General features: G+C 51.1%; 1 protein-coding gene and 1 long non-coding RNA gene across 4 annotated transcripts in view; both read left to right on the top strand.

The window, feature by feature from the left end:
* Positions 1 to 10: 10 nt before the first annotated feature.
* LOC128813629 (uncharacterized) lies at positions 11 to 4,938 on the top strand. 2 transcript variants are annotated; one of them, XR_008439106.1, is made up of 4 exons: positions 11 to 99; positions 785 to 1,043; positions 1,600 to 1,670; positions 4,632 to 4,938. It is a non-coding gene; the product is annotated as an uncharacterized LOC128813629 (long non-coding RNA). The 2 variants fall into 2 exon arrangements; XR_008439105.1 differs by lacking the exon at positions 4,632 to 4,938 and adding an exon at positions 1,954 to 2,174.
* A 3,647-nt stretch (positions 4,939 to 8,585) lies between these two features.
* Positions 8,586 to 12,090, top strand: part of ARIH1 (ariadne RBR E3 ubiquitin protein ligase 1) — a 48,987-nt gene continuing 45,482 nt past the window's right edge. For both annotated transcript variants that reach the window (XM_053988920.1, XM_053988919.1), the window contains exon 1: positions 8,586 to 9,032. In XM_053988920.1, coding sequence (XP_053844895.1) covers positions 8,670 to 9,032 — 363 coding nt within the window. In that variant the 5' untranslated portion in view covers positions 8,586 to 8,669. The remainder of the gene's footprint in view (positions 9,033 to 12,090) is intronic.

Here is a 12,090-nt window from a genome sequence, read left to right as displayed (position 1 = left end):
CTCCCTCCCGCTGCCCCCTCACACCACGGACTCCCCCCAGTAGTCCACAGTCGCCTCGTTCTCTTAAAGTGCTCCAACCTCTGCAGCTCCCCACCGAAGGTAATTTCTGCCCCAGCCTCCAGGCTTTACAGCACCCCCCCCCCCCCCCCCAGCCGTGCTTTCTGCCGTCAGGGAGCTTCAGCCTGCCTCGGGGTTTGAGGAGATAAATGGTTTAAATCACGTATTTCACCCATGGTGCTTTCGTGGAATCATGTAGTGTTTTGGGCTGAAAGGGATCTTAAAGACCATTTAATTCCACCCTCTGCCATGAGCAGGAACATCTTCCTCTATCCCACCTTGCTCCAAGCCCTGTGTCCAGCCTGGCCTTGGACACTTCCAGAGATGGGGCAGCTACAGCTTTTCTGGGCAACCTATGCCAGGGACTCACCACCCTCATTGTAAATAAATTCTTCCTTGTACCTAACCTAACTAGACTGTCTCTCAGTTTAAAACCAGCACCCCTTGCCCACGCTTTGGATCCACCTTGGGTTTAAGCATCTTTTGTTGGTGCTGTGTATTTTTATGAGCAATACTGTATATAAATCATCCTTTGCACAGGTTTCCAAGGATATTTTATATGTGGCCAGTGAAATATTGATTGGGTTGTACAAATAAAAGGGGCTTTATCCCATGGTGGATCCTCACAGTGAAGTGTTGCAGGGATGCTTTCCATGCAGTGCTTGGCTTTTCCAAGGAAAGCCTTAATCTCAGATGAACTCTGTTTCATTTTGTTTCCTCCCTCCAGCTCTGCTTTCCTTAGCAATCCTCAACTCAAATAAAGGCCTTAAGCCCAGGTCGTACCCATCTAATTGCCAGCACAAACCTACAAAGGAGCTCACTCCATCAAATTATTAAAAACCTGTTGTCCCAGAAAACTCCAAGGTATCAGGCATGCTGGGAGACAAGCCAGAGGCATGGGAGCAAGCAGGAAATTAAACAAATGGCACAGGAGAAAGCGTGACAAGGGAGATGGCCCCATCACACAAGAGGAAAAACCATTCTGTGTGAGCAGATCTTAACTATGGATAGGTCTGGTGAGGAATGTAAGGGATTGTCCCTCATGGGAGCAGTGTAGAGGGACCGGGATCAACAGGAAAAAAGCTTTTTCTAGGAAAAAACCCACAAGAATCTTGTTGTCAAAGGTTAAAATAGCACCAGCACAAAGCTGGGGACTGATGGGGAAAGAAAAAGAGCTGGGAAGACATGGAAGGGTTTCAGTGGGGCTGGGGAGAGATGGAGGGAGGTGCTCTCCAATGTTAAAGGAGGCTGTGAGGTTCCAGTGAAGTTCTTGGGGGTGACTTGGAGGTGAAAAAGTTGTGGGGAGACTAGGCACCAGGAGGAGATCACAGTCAGGTTTGGGTTTAAATGGGATTGCGGGAATTTAATGAGGTTAGTGAAAATTTATAGGGAGCTCATGAGGAGCTCCCCCTCCACAGGGAGGGGGACTAAGGGTCACCTAGAGATAGAGAAGTTAGGCTCTATCAGGAAGGGGGTCAAAGAGAGCCAAATGGTCTTGCCATGAGCTCAACACCTACACAGCACTGCATCTTTCTTTTCCAGCTGTGTAGAAAGGCAAAGTCCACCTAATGGGAAGGTGAGCCAGGAGCCAAGGACAGGCACAGCCTTACCAGGTGGGTGTACCTCCACAGCCAGGCTAACAGAGCACAGGGGTGGACCAACAGCCCAGGTATCACCCAGAGAATTAAAGGCGCCAAGTGAAGTCCAACATAATCTAGGAACACCTAGGAGCAGGTACACTCACTGCAAAGATCAGGAAGAATTGGTTGCCTAGATCTCAGATTGAATGGAGCTCATGGAGTTCATGGGTAGAGGTCCCAGGAGAGGCTGACTGGGGCAATTAAAGCCTGTTGGTTCCCTCAGGCTCCTGACAATCCTCCCTTGTTTTCCCTACAGAGGTGGCAGGACAAAAATTCAACACAATGGCACATGCCAGGCTGCTTCCTCACTATTCTTCCAGGGTTTTGTAGCCCTTCTCTATCTCTGTCCCTGTCACACAGCAGGAAGAGAGAACACCTGTATTCCAGCCTGTGTCAGACCTCTGGGAAAGTGTTCCCTGTCATTCCTTGTGTTCAAGTTTCCTGCTGCCACTCTACATAAAGCCTCTGTGGTCTTGAGCTGGGTTTGTTGCTTTTCCTTGCGCAAACTTCTGGAGCACCAGCTGTTACCACCATTTTCTGACTATATTTGGTTGATTCCAGTATCTCTGGACTTGTCCTCAAGTAGTTTCACTGTATTAAAATTTCAGTGGAAGGAAAACCACCCCAAACAAGCCAGTTTGTTGCTGTCTTGCATCAGGCAATGTCAGGAGTGTGCTTCCCAGCTCATGAGACAGAACTGTGGGAGTGCCCTGGCTTGAGGCGAATTCTCATTTCAGCCTAGGGAGAGTGGCATGTTTGCCAGCTTATGTAAAGCATTGTGATCAGACCTTTCAGTCCAAATATTCCAGCCTTTCTACAGATTCAGTTGCTGATGCTATTTTAGGGGACCTGATGTCTCTGGGGGATGACTCATTGAAGTTCATCTGTAGCTGGCCGGCATTAATCCAGACTAACAGTCTGATTTTCAAGTGTTTCTTTACATAAGAAAACTGCTTAAGCATGTGTCTAACTGTGGAGCTTGGCTGAAAGAACCTGGTTTACACTCTGTCCTGTGGCGGGCACAGAGCACCAGCCCAGCCCAAAGCTGCTGATGCTCTTCAGTAGCCCATCAATAGACCAGCTTGTGGGCTCAGAGCGTATCTGCAGGGTGATATAACCACCTGGGAGGCCTTTTCCAAGGTATTTCAGCAAGGAACATGCAGGGAATGAACCCCAAGCAGGGCTGTACTGGCTCAGGTGACACCCTACAAATCCCTCTTGTCATCTCTGATGCAAAAGCTGGGACTTGCTGGGGGATTGCAAAAAACTGCTGTGCCAGGATATTGCTGGATTGCCTGCTTGCTACCAACAGTGAAGTTGGTAACAATCCCAATTAATTATTCTGATATAAATTGTTATAAAACCTAGCTGGTGTCACATTTGAGTCTTTCTGGTTTGTTTGCCTTTGGGGCATGAAGATGGCCTTTGGGCTGTCAGCGCAGTTGCACAGCATTTTTAAAATATATAAGTCCATTTATTATGCTGCCTAACTCCCTATAATGTTGGCTGCTTCTGCATTTAACCAGGAGGGTGCTTTGCACACAGATTCTTCCTCTGATGAGAAACGTCTGAGCCAGTGAAGTGGGAATGGAGAAAGCCATTCATGAACACCTTCACAGGGCATGAGTTTTCTATTTGCTTTGCTCTTTGAGCCAACACTCTCTAGGAAAATTGCTCCTGAATGAAGCAACTCCCAGCTCAAGGGACCTGTTGATGGTGTGGCTGGAAGAGGACTTTGGAAAACACAGATCATCTCCTGGAATTCTAACTTGAATTTTGGCATCTCTTTCTGGGCAAAACTATTGTCTCCATTTGCTTGTTTACCTTCACTTTAATCCTTGGTAAAATAATGATGGGATTTGGACTGAAAGAACAAGGGTTGCAGGGTTGAAGTGTCCTTATTTGTGGTGGTGATCTTGAGGGAGTGTACTCAGCATGTGCCAGGTCTTTTCAGGTGTGGACCCTCCTGTTGCACATCTTTGCATTTCAGGGATGATGTTGCTCATCATCAAGCAGAGGGGTGCTCACATTTAAACACCCAGCAGGAGCCCGCAGAGACATTTGGTGGAGCTTTAGCATGTGCACAAAGAAGATCCTAAACATGAGATGCTAAATCCACATCCAGGGTATTTTCACCAGCTCTAACAATTCAGCCCATGAGGAACCTTGATATTTTGGGGGCCCAAAGCAGGCTGGTGTATGGCAGGATGCTTTTGGAGCCAAAATAATGCGTTCCAGTGCTTTTCAAAGCACAGGATAACTCATTTCCATATCTCTACCTTCCCAGCTATACCACCACTTATCAGTGCTGCCATCGAATGGTTTAGCAGGTGCACATGCTGAATGAATTTCTCCACAAAGATGGGGTTTAACAGAAGGGACCTCTTCAGCTGGGAGAGCACCGTGTGAGGAAAGTGAGGTCTGGGAGACTTGGAGTGAGCAGGCAGCAGCGAGAAGTATTTCAACAGTTAGGAGCTTGAAAGTGGAGTTTAAAGCAAAAAGCTTGAAGTGTGATGTGTTCATCAGTGTGGAGGATTTGGGGTCCTGACTCGAGCTCAGGCTGGTGTGGTTTCCCCTGTTGATGTTATCAGAGAGTCTTTTCTTCTGGTTTATCTCCAGCTTGCACAGCTTTGGAGTGGTGATCTGAGGGGCTGCTCAGCCCATGCTTATGGTTGAGGTTGCTAAGGAGTGTGCAGACACCCAAAATCAAACCCCAGGCATTGAGAAATCTTCTGGATTTCCTTTCTTCCAGTGTGGGAGCTCTGTATGTCTCTGGTGATGGAGAAGAAAAGCTTCTTCCAGAGATCCTGCCTGCCTCAAGGAATGCAGGAGCAGGAAAGAGGCTGGGTGGGATGGGAGGTTCACCCTGAATCTGCAGGCGGTTTGTGGTGTGGGGCACCAGCACTTTCACAGCATTTTGGTATCACGAATCAGGGCTTGTCACGAGGAGATGCTGCAAGTTCTTGTGGAGGCTGAGTACATGTGGCTGCTGTCCCTGGCTGCTCCCAGTCACGGCTGTGGGGCTGAGCTGGAATCAATCAGAGCCTGTGGATGCGCCGTGACAAACTCCCTGTGCCCAGAGGCGATGCTCCCATAAATCCTGTAAGCATGTGCTTAACTTTGGGGAGCAAGGTGATTGCAATGCAATATTTTATTCTTGTCAGCTTCAGTGTTAACAGTTACCAGAATCACTTGGGTAATTAAACCGTTGCAAGAATAAAGTGAAAAAGCACCAGGTGTCTATGGAGATCTAAATAATTTTTCAGAGTGGGCAGGAGAGCAGTTTTTGGCTTTCCTCAGTAGCTGGAGTCCTAAAATCCCCAGAGACAGTGTAGGTCCCCTCCGAATGAGCTAAAGGCAGTAGCCCTGCTTTTCTCAGGTACCTTTTGCCAACCACCTACAAGAAACTGGTGGGTGACCAGGGCTTCATACGTGACCATTGATTGGAAATTTCAAAATAAAGAAAGGCCTCTTGCAAAAGGCATGGCTAAAATTTTATTCCAAAGATTATTTTTGAGATGTATTAGTGTAACTGTTGCTGGAATAACTGGCTGCAAAATGCTGATGGGAAAGATAAGGCTGGGACTGTAGAAGGTGAACTGGTTTCCTTTATCAGTGGGATGTCATTGGGATGATCCCATCATTGTTTATAAATATTTATTACTGGGATCGTAGTATGGTTTGGGTAGGAAGGTAGGTCCTTACCTCTAAAGATATCTTGTTCCACCCCCTGCCATGGACAGAGACACCTTCCACTAGCCCAGGGTGCTCCAAGCCCTGTCCAACCTGGCCTTGGACACTTCCACGGGCAGCCACAGCTGCTCTGGGCAACCTTTGCCAGGGCCTCACCACCCTCACAGGGAACAATTTCTCCCCAGTATCCCATCTAACCCTGCCTTCTGGCAGTGGGAAGACATTCCCTCCATTCCTTCTCCCCAGGCCCTCTCCAGCTTTCCTGCAGCCCCTTCAGGCCCTGGCAGGGGCTCTGAGGTCTCCTTGGAGCCTTCTCTTCTCCAGGTGAGCACCCCCAGCTCTCCCAGCCTGGCTTCAGAAACTCCTCTCTCTGGGCTCCATGCAAGGCTCTGGGCTGAACTCTGCAGCCTTGGCTAGGGCCAGGACAGGGCTGTGGGGAGGTTCTTGGAGCACCCAGAGATGGCCAGTCCCTGCTCCCAGGAACGGCTGCTTCCCAAACACGCTCCCAGGTCTGTCCCTGAGGGGAAGCTCACCTTGGCCAAGGATTTTTGTGTCCAAAGCTGACAAAATCCAATAAAGCCAAACCCCATTGTTTGATCAGTGCTTTTCTTGGGGTCCCGTGGCCAAATGAGCAGCCCCAAAATGGCTTGTGCCTTGTCATTGTTGGCCAGGAGCTGGGCATGCCACCAGCTGGGCAGGACTAGCTCAGAGTCCCCAGGGGTGACACACAGTCCCCCTTGGGGAAGAAGCATGGGGTGAGGACCTGGAGCAACCACCTGAGCCCACACATGACAGGTGAACCTGGCAAATGTCCAATGGTGCATCTGGAGCTGAACCAAGTCAGGGCTACTTACATTTATGTAAGGCAGGATGATTAAAGCTCTGGCCTTTGCAATTCCACCTAAGTTGGGTAATTAGAGAACTGGCTTTATTGACTGGGTAGCATGGCATGAGGCAATGAGCATGCCCAGTCCACACCCCCTGTGTGCTCTTGACCTGAGCAGAGCAGAGCTCAGGGAGCTGCCTGTGTGTCTGAAGATGCAGCCGGGTACCCAGTGAGGGTTCTAGAGAAATCTCCCAGGCCATCGGACACTTAATCTCCCCGGATCCCTGAGGGCACCTGCATGTGTAAACCCCTGTCACTACTGCAGCCATCATAATGCTGTGTTCCAGCAGGAAATAAACACCCTTTGGGATGTGGCTTCTAATTTTCTTCCTGTTGCACAAGGGATTTGTATGAGAGAGAAGCAGGAAGCAGGATCCTGCTGCAGTGGATGACTTCTGTCCCAAAGAACCGATGACATTTGTCACACCTACACCACATACTTGCCCTGATGAATCTCATCTTCATCCTGGCAGAGTAACGTCACCACATCCAAATGACACCACTTCACTCCGGGAAGAAATTATTCCCCGGGGCATGAGGAAGTGGAAGGTGAGCACCAGTGGGAGAAGGTAGCCCTGGAGCCCTCCCGGGGCTGTGCCAGGCTCTCACATCCATGGTGAACAGTGGTGGAGAGGGGGGAGCAGCTGGTTCTCCTTTGGGCCAGACTGCAGCCTTGTTTCCAAGCCAACCGGAGTTCCGTGAGCTCCCCGAACGGCTGCAGACAATGAGCCCAGCGAGCCTCCTCCATATCAGGCTGAGCACAGCTGATGCTGGAGGCAGGGAAGGCTGAGACAAAGGGTGCTCAGCCCCTGCAGCACCTCAGTGTTCATCCTGCCCTTTGCTAGCAGCTCAGTGTTCAGATGAGAGGCTCTGGCAGGGATGAGACCACTGGGAACGGCATTCCTGAACTGCCCAGGGTGCTTGTCAACTCCAGAAGGTAAAAAAGTCTATCCCTGGTCTGGGGATGAAAGCCAAATTAACAAAAAATAAAGGGAATCAAACCTGGCGCCAGTGAAAACCCAGTAGTACCATCTTCACAGACCAGAAGGTAACACTGGACCTTGGAGATGCCACCTGGCACAGTCAGGGTCCTCCCAGGGGTGGTGGGCTCATATTTATCCCATGGAATGATTAGGAATTTCTGCCTGGAGGGTCTCAGGGCAATTTTATTCTGATTTTGAGGCAGTGCAACCTATTTTCCTATACCTTTCCCTCACATTCCCCTCACATTTGCATCACATTGTCCTCACAAGTCGCTTGCTAGAGACCACTCAGTTTAATGGTGGCACTGGGAATCTTCTCCACACTTGGCCCACAGCACACTTCAGGAGGGCTCCATGCCCCAGCACCACCTCATGTCTCATCACCAGGTGGGCAGAAGGAGAAGCTGGTAACCCTCCCAAACCTTCTGCTTTCCCAGCCCCCAAGCTTATTCAGGAACTGTAGGGATAGGACAGAGTAATGGGTACAAACTGAAAAAGGGAAAATTTAAGTTACATATTGGGGAGAAATTGTTCCCTGTGAGGGCGGTGAGCCCCTGGCACAGGATGCCCAGAGAAGCTGTGGCTGCCCCTGGATCCAAGGGGCTGGGTTGGATGGGGCTTGGAGCACCCTGGGCTAGTGGAAGGTGTCCCTGCCCATGGTAGGGGGGTTGAATGAGATGAACTTTAAGGTCCATTCCAATCTCTTAATATTTGTAGCACCAGGAGCAACTGAGGGAGCTGGGGGAGCTCAGCCTGGAGAAAAAGGAGGCTCAGGAGGGACCTTCTGGCTCTGCACAACTCCCTGACAGGGGGAGCAGCTGGGGAGGTCAGGCTCTGCTTGCAGGGGACAGGACAAGAGGAGACGTCCTCAAGCTGTAGGCTTGAGGCTCAGGTTGGATATCAGGAGGAATTTCTTCATGGAAAGGGCTGTCAGGCATTGGATGGGGAGATGGTGGAGTCCCCATCCGTGGAGATGTCCAAGGAAGGACTGGACGTGGCACTCAGTGCAGTGGTCTGGTTGACAGGATGGTGTCGGACTCGACGGTCTCGGAGACCTTTTCCACCCCAGTGGGTGCGGTGATTCCGCGGTGGTTCCTTGCCGCACCCACCCTGGCGCCGCGCCACACTCAACATGGCGGCGCCGGCATGAGGCGGGCGGGGGCTGGGTGGGGGCGTGTCGCGCACCCAAGATGGCGGCGGCGGGCGGGGTGAGATGGCGACGGGCGCGCAGGCGCGGGCGGGTGGCGGTGACGCGCGGGGCGCGCGGTGACGGAGCGCGGCGGCCGCGGCCCTTTGTTGGCGGCGGTTGAGGCGCGGCGGGGCCGGGCCGGGCCGGGGCCAACGGCGGCGGCGGCGGGGCCGGGCGCGGGGAGGCCGCGGGAGCCGCCGCCGCTCCCTCAGCGCCTCGCCATGGACTCGGACGAGGGGTACAACTACGAGTTCGACGAGGACGAGGAGTGCAGCGAGGACAGCGGCGCGGAGGAGGACGAGGAGGACGAGGAGGAAGACGAGCCCGACGATAATCTGGACCTGGGCGAAGTGGAGCTGGTGGAGCCCGGGCTGCGCGTCGGCGGGGAGCGCGACGGGCTGTTGGGCAGCGAGACGGGCGGGCTGGGCCCCGGCGGCGGCGGCGGCGGCGGCGGCCTGGGCGGCGGGCCGGGCCCCGGCGGCGGCCCCGAGCAGGAGGAGGATTATCGCTACGAGGTGCTGACAGCCGAGCAGATCCTGCAGCACATGGTGGAGTGCATCCGCGAGGTCAACGAGGTCATCCAGGTGCGGTCCCCCGGCAACGGGACTGGGGGGGACGCACGGGGGAAGGGGCGTGGGGGGTGGCGGGACGGACCAGCGGCCTCCTGCGGGGCACCGGACCCGTCCGCGGGCCAGGGCCTCACACACAGCCTCAGCCCCGGGGCTGGAGGGGGCTCAACTCGGTATCCGCCGACGCTGGAGGGGTTGGGGGGACGACTCCTCTCGGTACACCCTGGGGGTGGAGAGAGCTCCTCGTCACCCCGTTCTCCCGGGAGGCCCCTCGGGCCCGGCTAGGATCTCGCTTCCTGCTGTGGAAGCGTCGGGAACGAGGCCTTTGGCACTGAAAGGGCTCCTCTTTCTTTGTGTGATTGCGAGCTGGGGGCCGTGATCTATGTTTTTTCTTTATTCCCCTCCGTCCTCCTGGTGTTTGGCGAGGTGTAGCTCCTCCAGCTCCTTCGCTAACCCGCGGAGTCTATGGCAAGCCCTGGAATTCCAGGAGAGGCACCGCTCTGGTTTTGTTGCCGTCTCCCTTCCCTTCCCCCCTCCACACATAGAGGTTGAACCTTGTGTTTATTTCCAGCACAGACCAGGAGGGGTACGAGCAATCCCTTCAAAACCGTAACTTTTTTTACTCTCAGTTTTTAAGCGTGTCTCTTTAAGACTGAAATAGAGTTTGAAATAACATTTACTTTCTTTAGATCAAAGTATCTAAGTCTTATCTCTTGGCTCCTAAGTTTTTTGGGGAAAAAAAATCAAGCCATTGAAGCGGTTTAGCACCGCTTTCTAAATGTTCGTGGCAGGGTTTGGCTCTAGCTCACCATCAAGTTCCTGATGCAGTTCACTTTTTTTCAGGTGATGGGATTTCTTTAGCTCCCGTTTACTTTACGATTATTCAGAGTCGCTAGGCAGTGCTACCCTTTTCCAGTATGCCAACGGGAATAGCATGAGAAATCTGTGGATATTAAGTATTGAGGGATCCAGTGCCCAGAAAGCAGTTGTTTCGCTGGTTGTGTGTGTTGGTAAATCTCTTTAAACACGAGATGCCTCAGTGAATGTTTTTTCTCCAGCTGTCCTGTACTCTGCAGTGGTTTAACAGCAACTTTAAAATATTGCTTTATGTGCTATAAATCCCCTGTAGTTTGTATAGAGCTTGATGCAAACAGTTGTAAAAATATTTGCGTGCTAAATTAGTAAATGGCATTCCTTGAGTCAAATTAAAGTTTGTAACTTTAATGATAGCATTGCCCATGTAAAGCTGAATAAAGGAGTCTGCCCGGATTAGCTGATTACCCTGCAGTTAAAGAAGATCTCATGGTTAAACAGGGATGTTTCTTTGCTCCCAGTTATTGATCCTGATGTAGGGAGGGAAACAGTTGGCAGGCAGACATGCAAACAGTTGGGACCTTCAGCTTTTTACTCTTTCAAATACCATTAAAATAGTGAGTCTGTGTTTAATGATTAAGATTGCAAAAGTCATGGCCCATTCTGTTTGTATTAACAGACTCTGATATATTCCTTATCTTTGCATAAGACAAGTGGTGGAAAAGTTGCTGCCAGTGAGGAGCTGTGAGTGTTCCTGCTCCTGCATTTTCCAGACCCAGCTGGTGGACCCACCTGCATGTTCTTCATTAACTACTTTGTTAGAGAAGGTCCTGATGACTGGTCTGAGCAGATTTGCCCTCCTCTTACACCATCCTGAAGCTGTTTGACTTGTGTGCTCGACCTGTGAGTTGCAGGAACAGTGGAGAGAAATGGGTTGAGGTGACGAGCCCCTTGTTCTATCCCATCCCCGGGGTGGCAGCGGGAGGCCTGACCCTGTGCTGGGCTCTGCAGAACCACCCCCCCCGACATTCCCGTTGCTGCTCTCCTGCTTCATTTGCTACCTGGGGTTTGCAGTAGTTCCTCCTGGTTTAGCAGAGCAGGGTTCACAAAGTCTCTCTGTTTAGAGTGTCATGGGTAAACTCGGGGCCCAAAACCAGCTTAGGCCCTGGAATGCATCAGGAGAGGTTAGGAAAGCACCCAGTTGCCGTGGATGGCTGTTAAATGGCAGCTTCCTGCCATCAGATTTCTGGGCTGTTCTGAGGTAAGTGGCCCGACTTTGGCCGATGCTTCAGGATTTGCTCATCCTCACTCCTGTGGCTGCTGGTGAAATCTTCCAGGGCTCTGTTCTGTTTATTTCCTTGTGTTTGGCACCCAACCAGGATTGCTGCTGCTGCTTTTCTGGTTCAGTAAACCTTTTCTGGAGTCACATTGGCTCAGGATCCTGCTGCGGATCCTGGGTTGCTGAGCTGTGATTCACTTGTTCCAGTCAAGTACTGGATGGCTTTGGTCTGTGTGTCTGCCGTGGGTTCTTGTTAGCAAATAGTGATGGTTGTGGTTACATTTTTGAGTGCTTTGAACTTACTTGTTCAAGGGAGATGTAATGTACAGCCTGAAAACTTCAGCTGTGGGTCTTGTGCTCTCTAATGAGTGATTTTTTTGATGATCAAGTGTAAGGTATAAATGGGGTTTTGTTTTGCAGCTGCAGCAAAAGGAAAATGGAACAGGGAGCCACAGAGTATTTGCAAGGAGAGGTATCTGAGCCATGGCAGGTGTAACTCTGTATTAAAACACTCAATTTGAGCAGTTATTAGCTGACAGGGCTATAGCTGAAGGGACTAAATTAATTTTTTTCTCCCATCCATTTGGTCATTTCCGAATACAAGCTGTGTGTGAAAAAACATGAACTTTTCAGGGCAGTGATTTGATCTGATGGAGACTTTGCAGAAATAGGAGCTAACTTGTGGCTAAGTTGCTGCTCACAGAGCCTGTGATTCACCCCATCACATGGGATGGGCTTTTGGAGACATCTGCTCAGTGCCAAACTCTTACCACTTGGCCTCCCTAAGACCACTGAACCAGCAGTGAACCAGGCAGGTTTCAGAACATCTCAGATATTCAGAATATTTTACACTTGCTCTTTCTTGTCTGAGCATAAGCAGGAATTCAGGTGTTTAATGGTGGTTTTTTTACAGTATTTGATGCTTATGCTCATAATCTGTCTCCATGTGTCGTACAAGAATTCCCCTCACTCTCCAAATGC

The sequence above is a fragment of the Vidua macroura genome, chromosome 12 (assembly GCF_024509145.1).
Source record: "Vidua macroura isolate BioBank_ID:100142 chromosome 12, ASM2450914v1, whole genome shotgun sequence".
NCBI lineage: Eukaryota > Metazoa > Chordata > Aves > Passeriformes > Viduidae > Vidua > Vidua macroura.
Note: the sequence above shows the minus strand (reverse complement) of the source record. Positions and strands in the feature narration are given on the sequence as shown.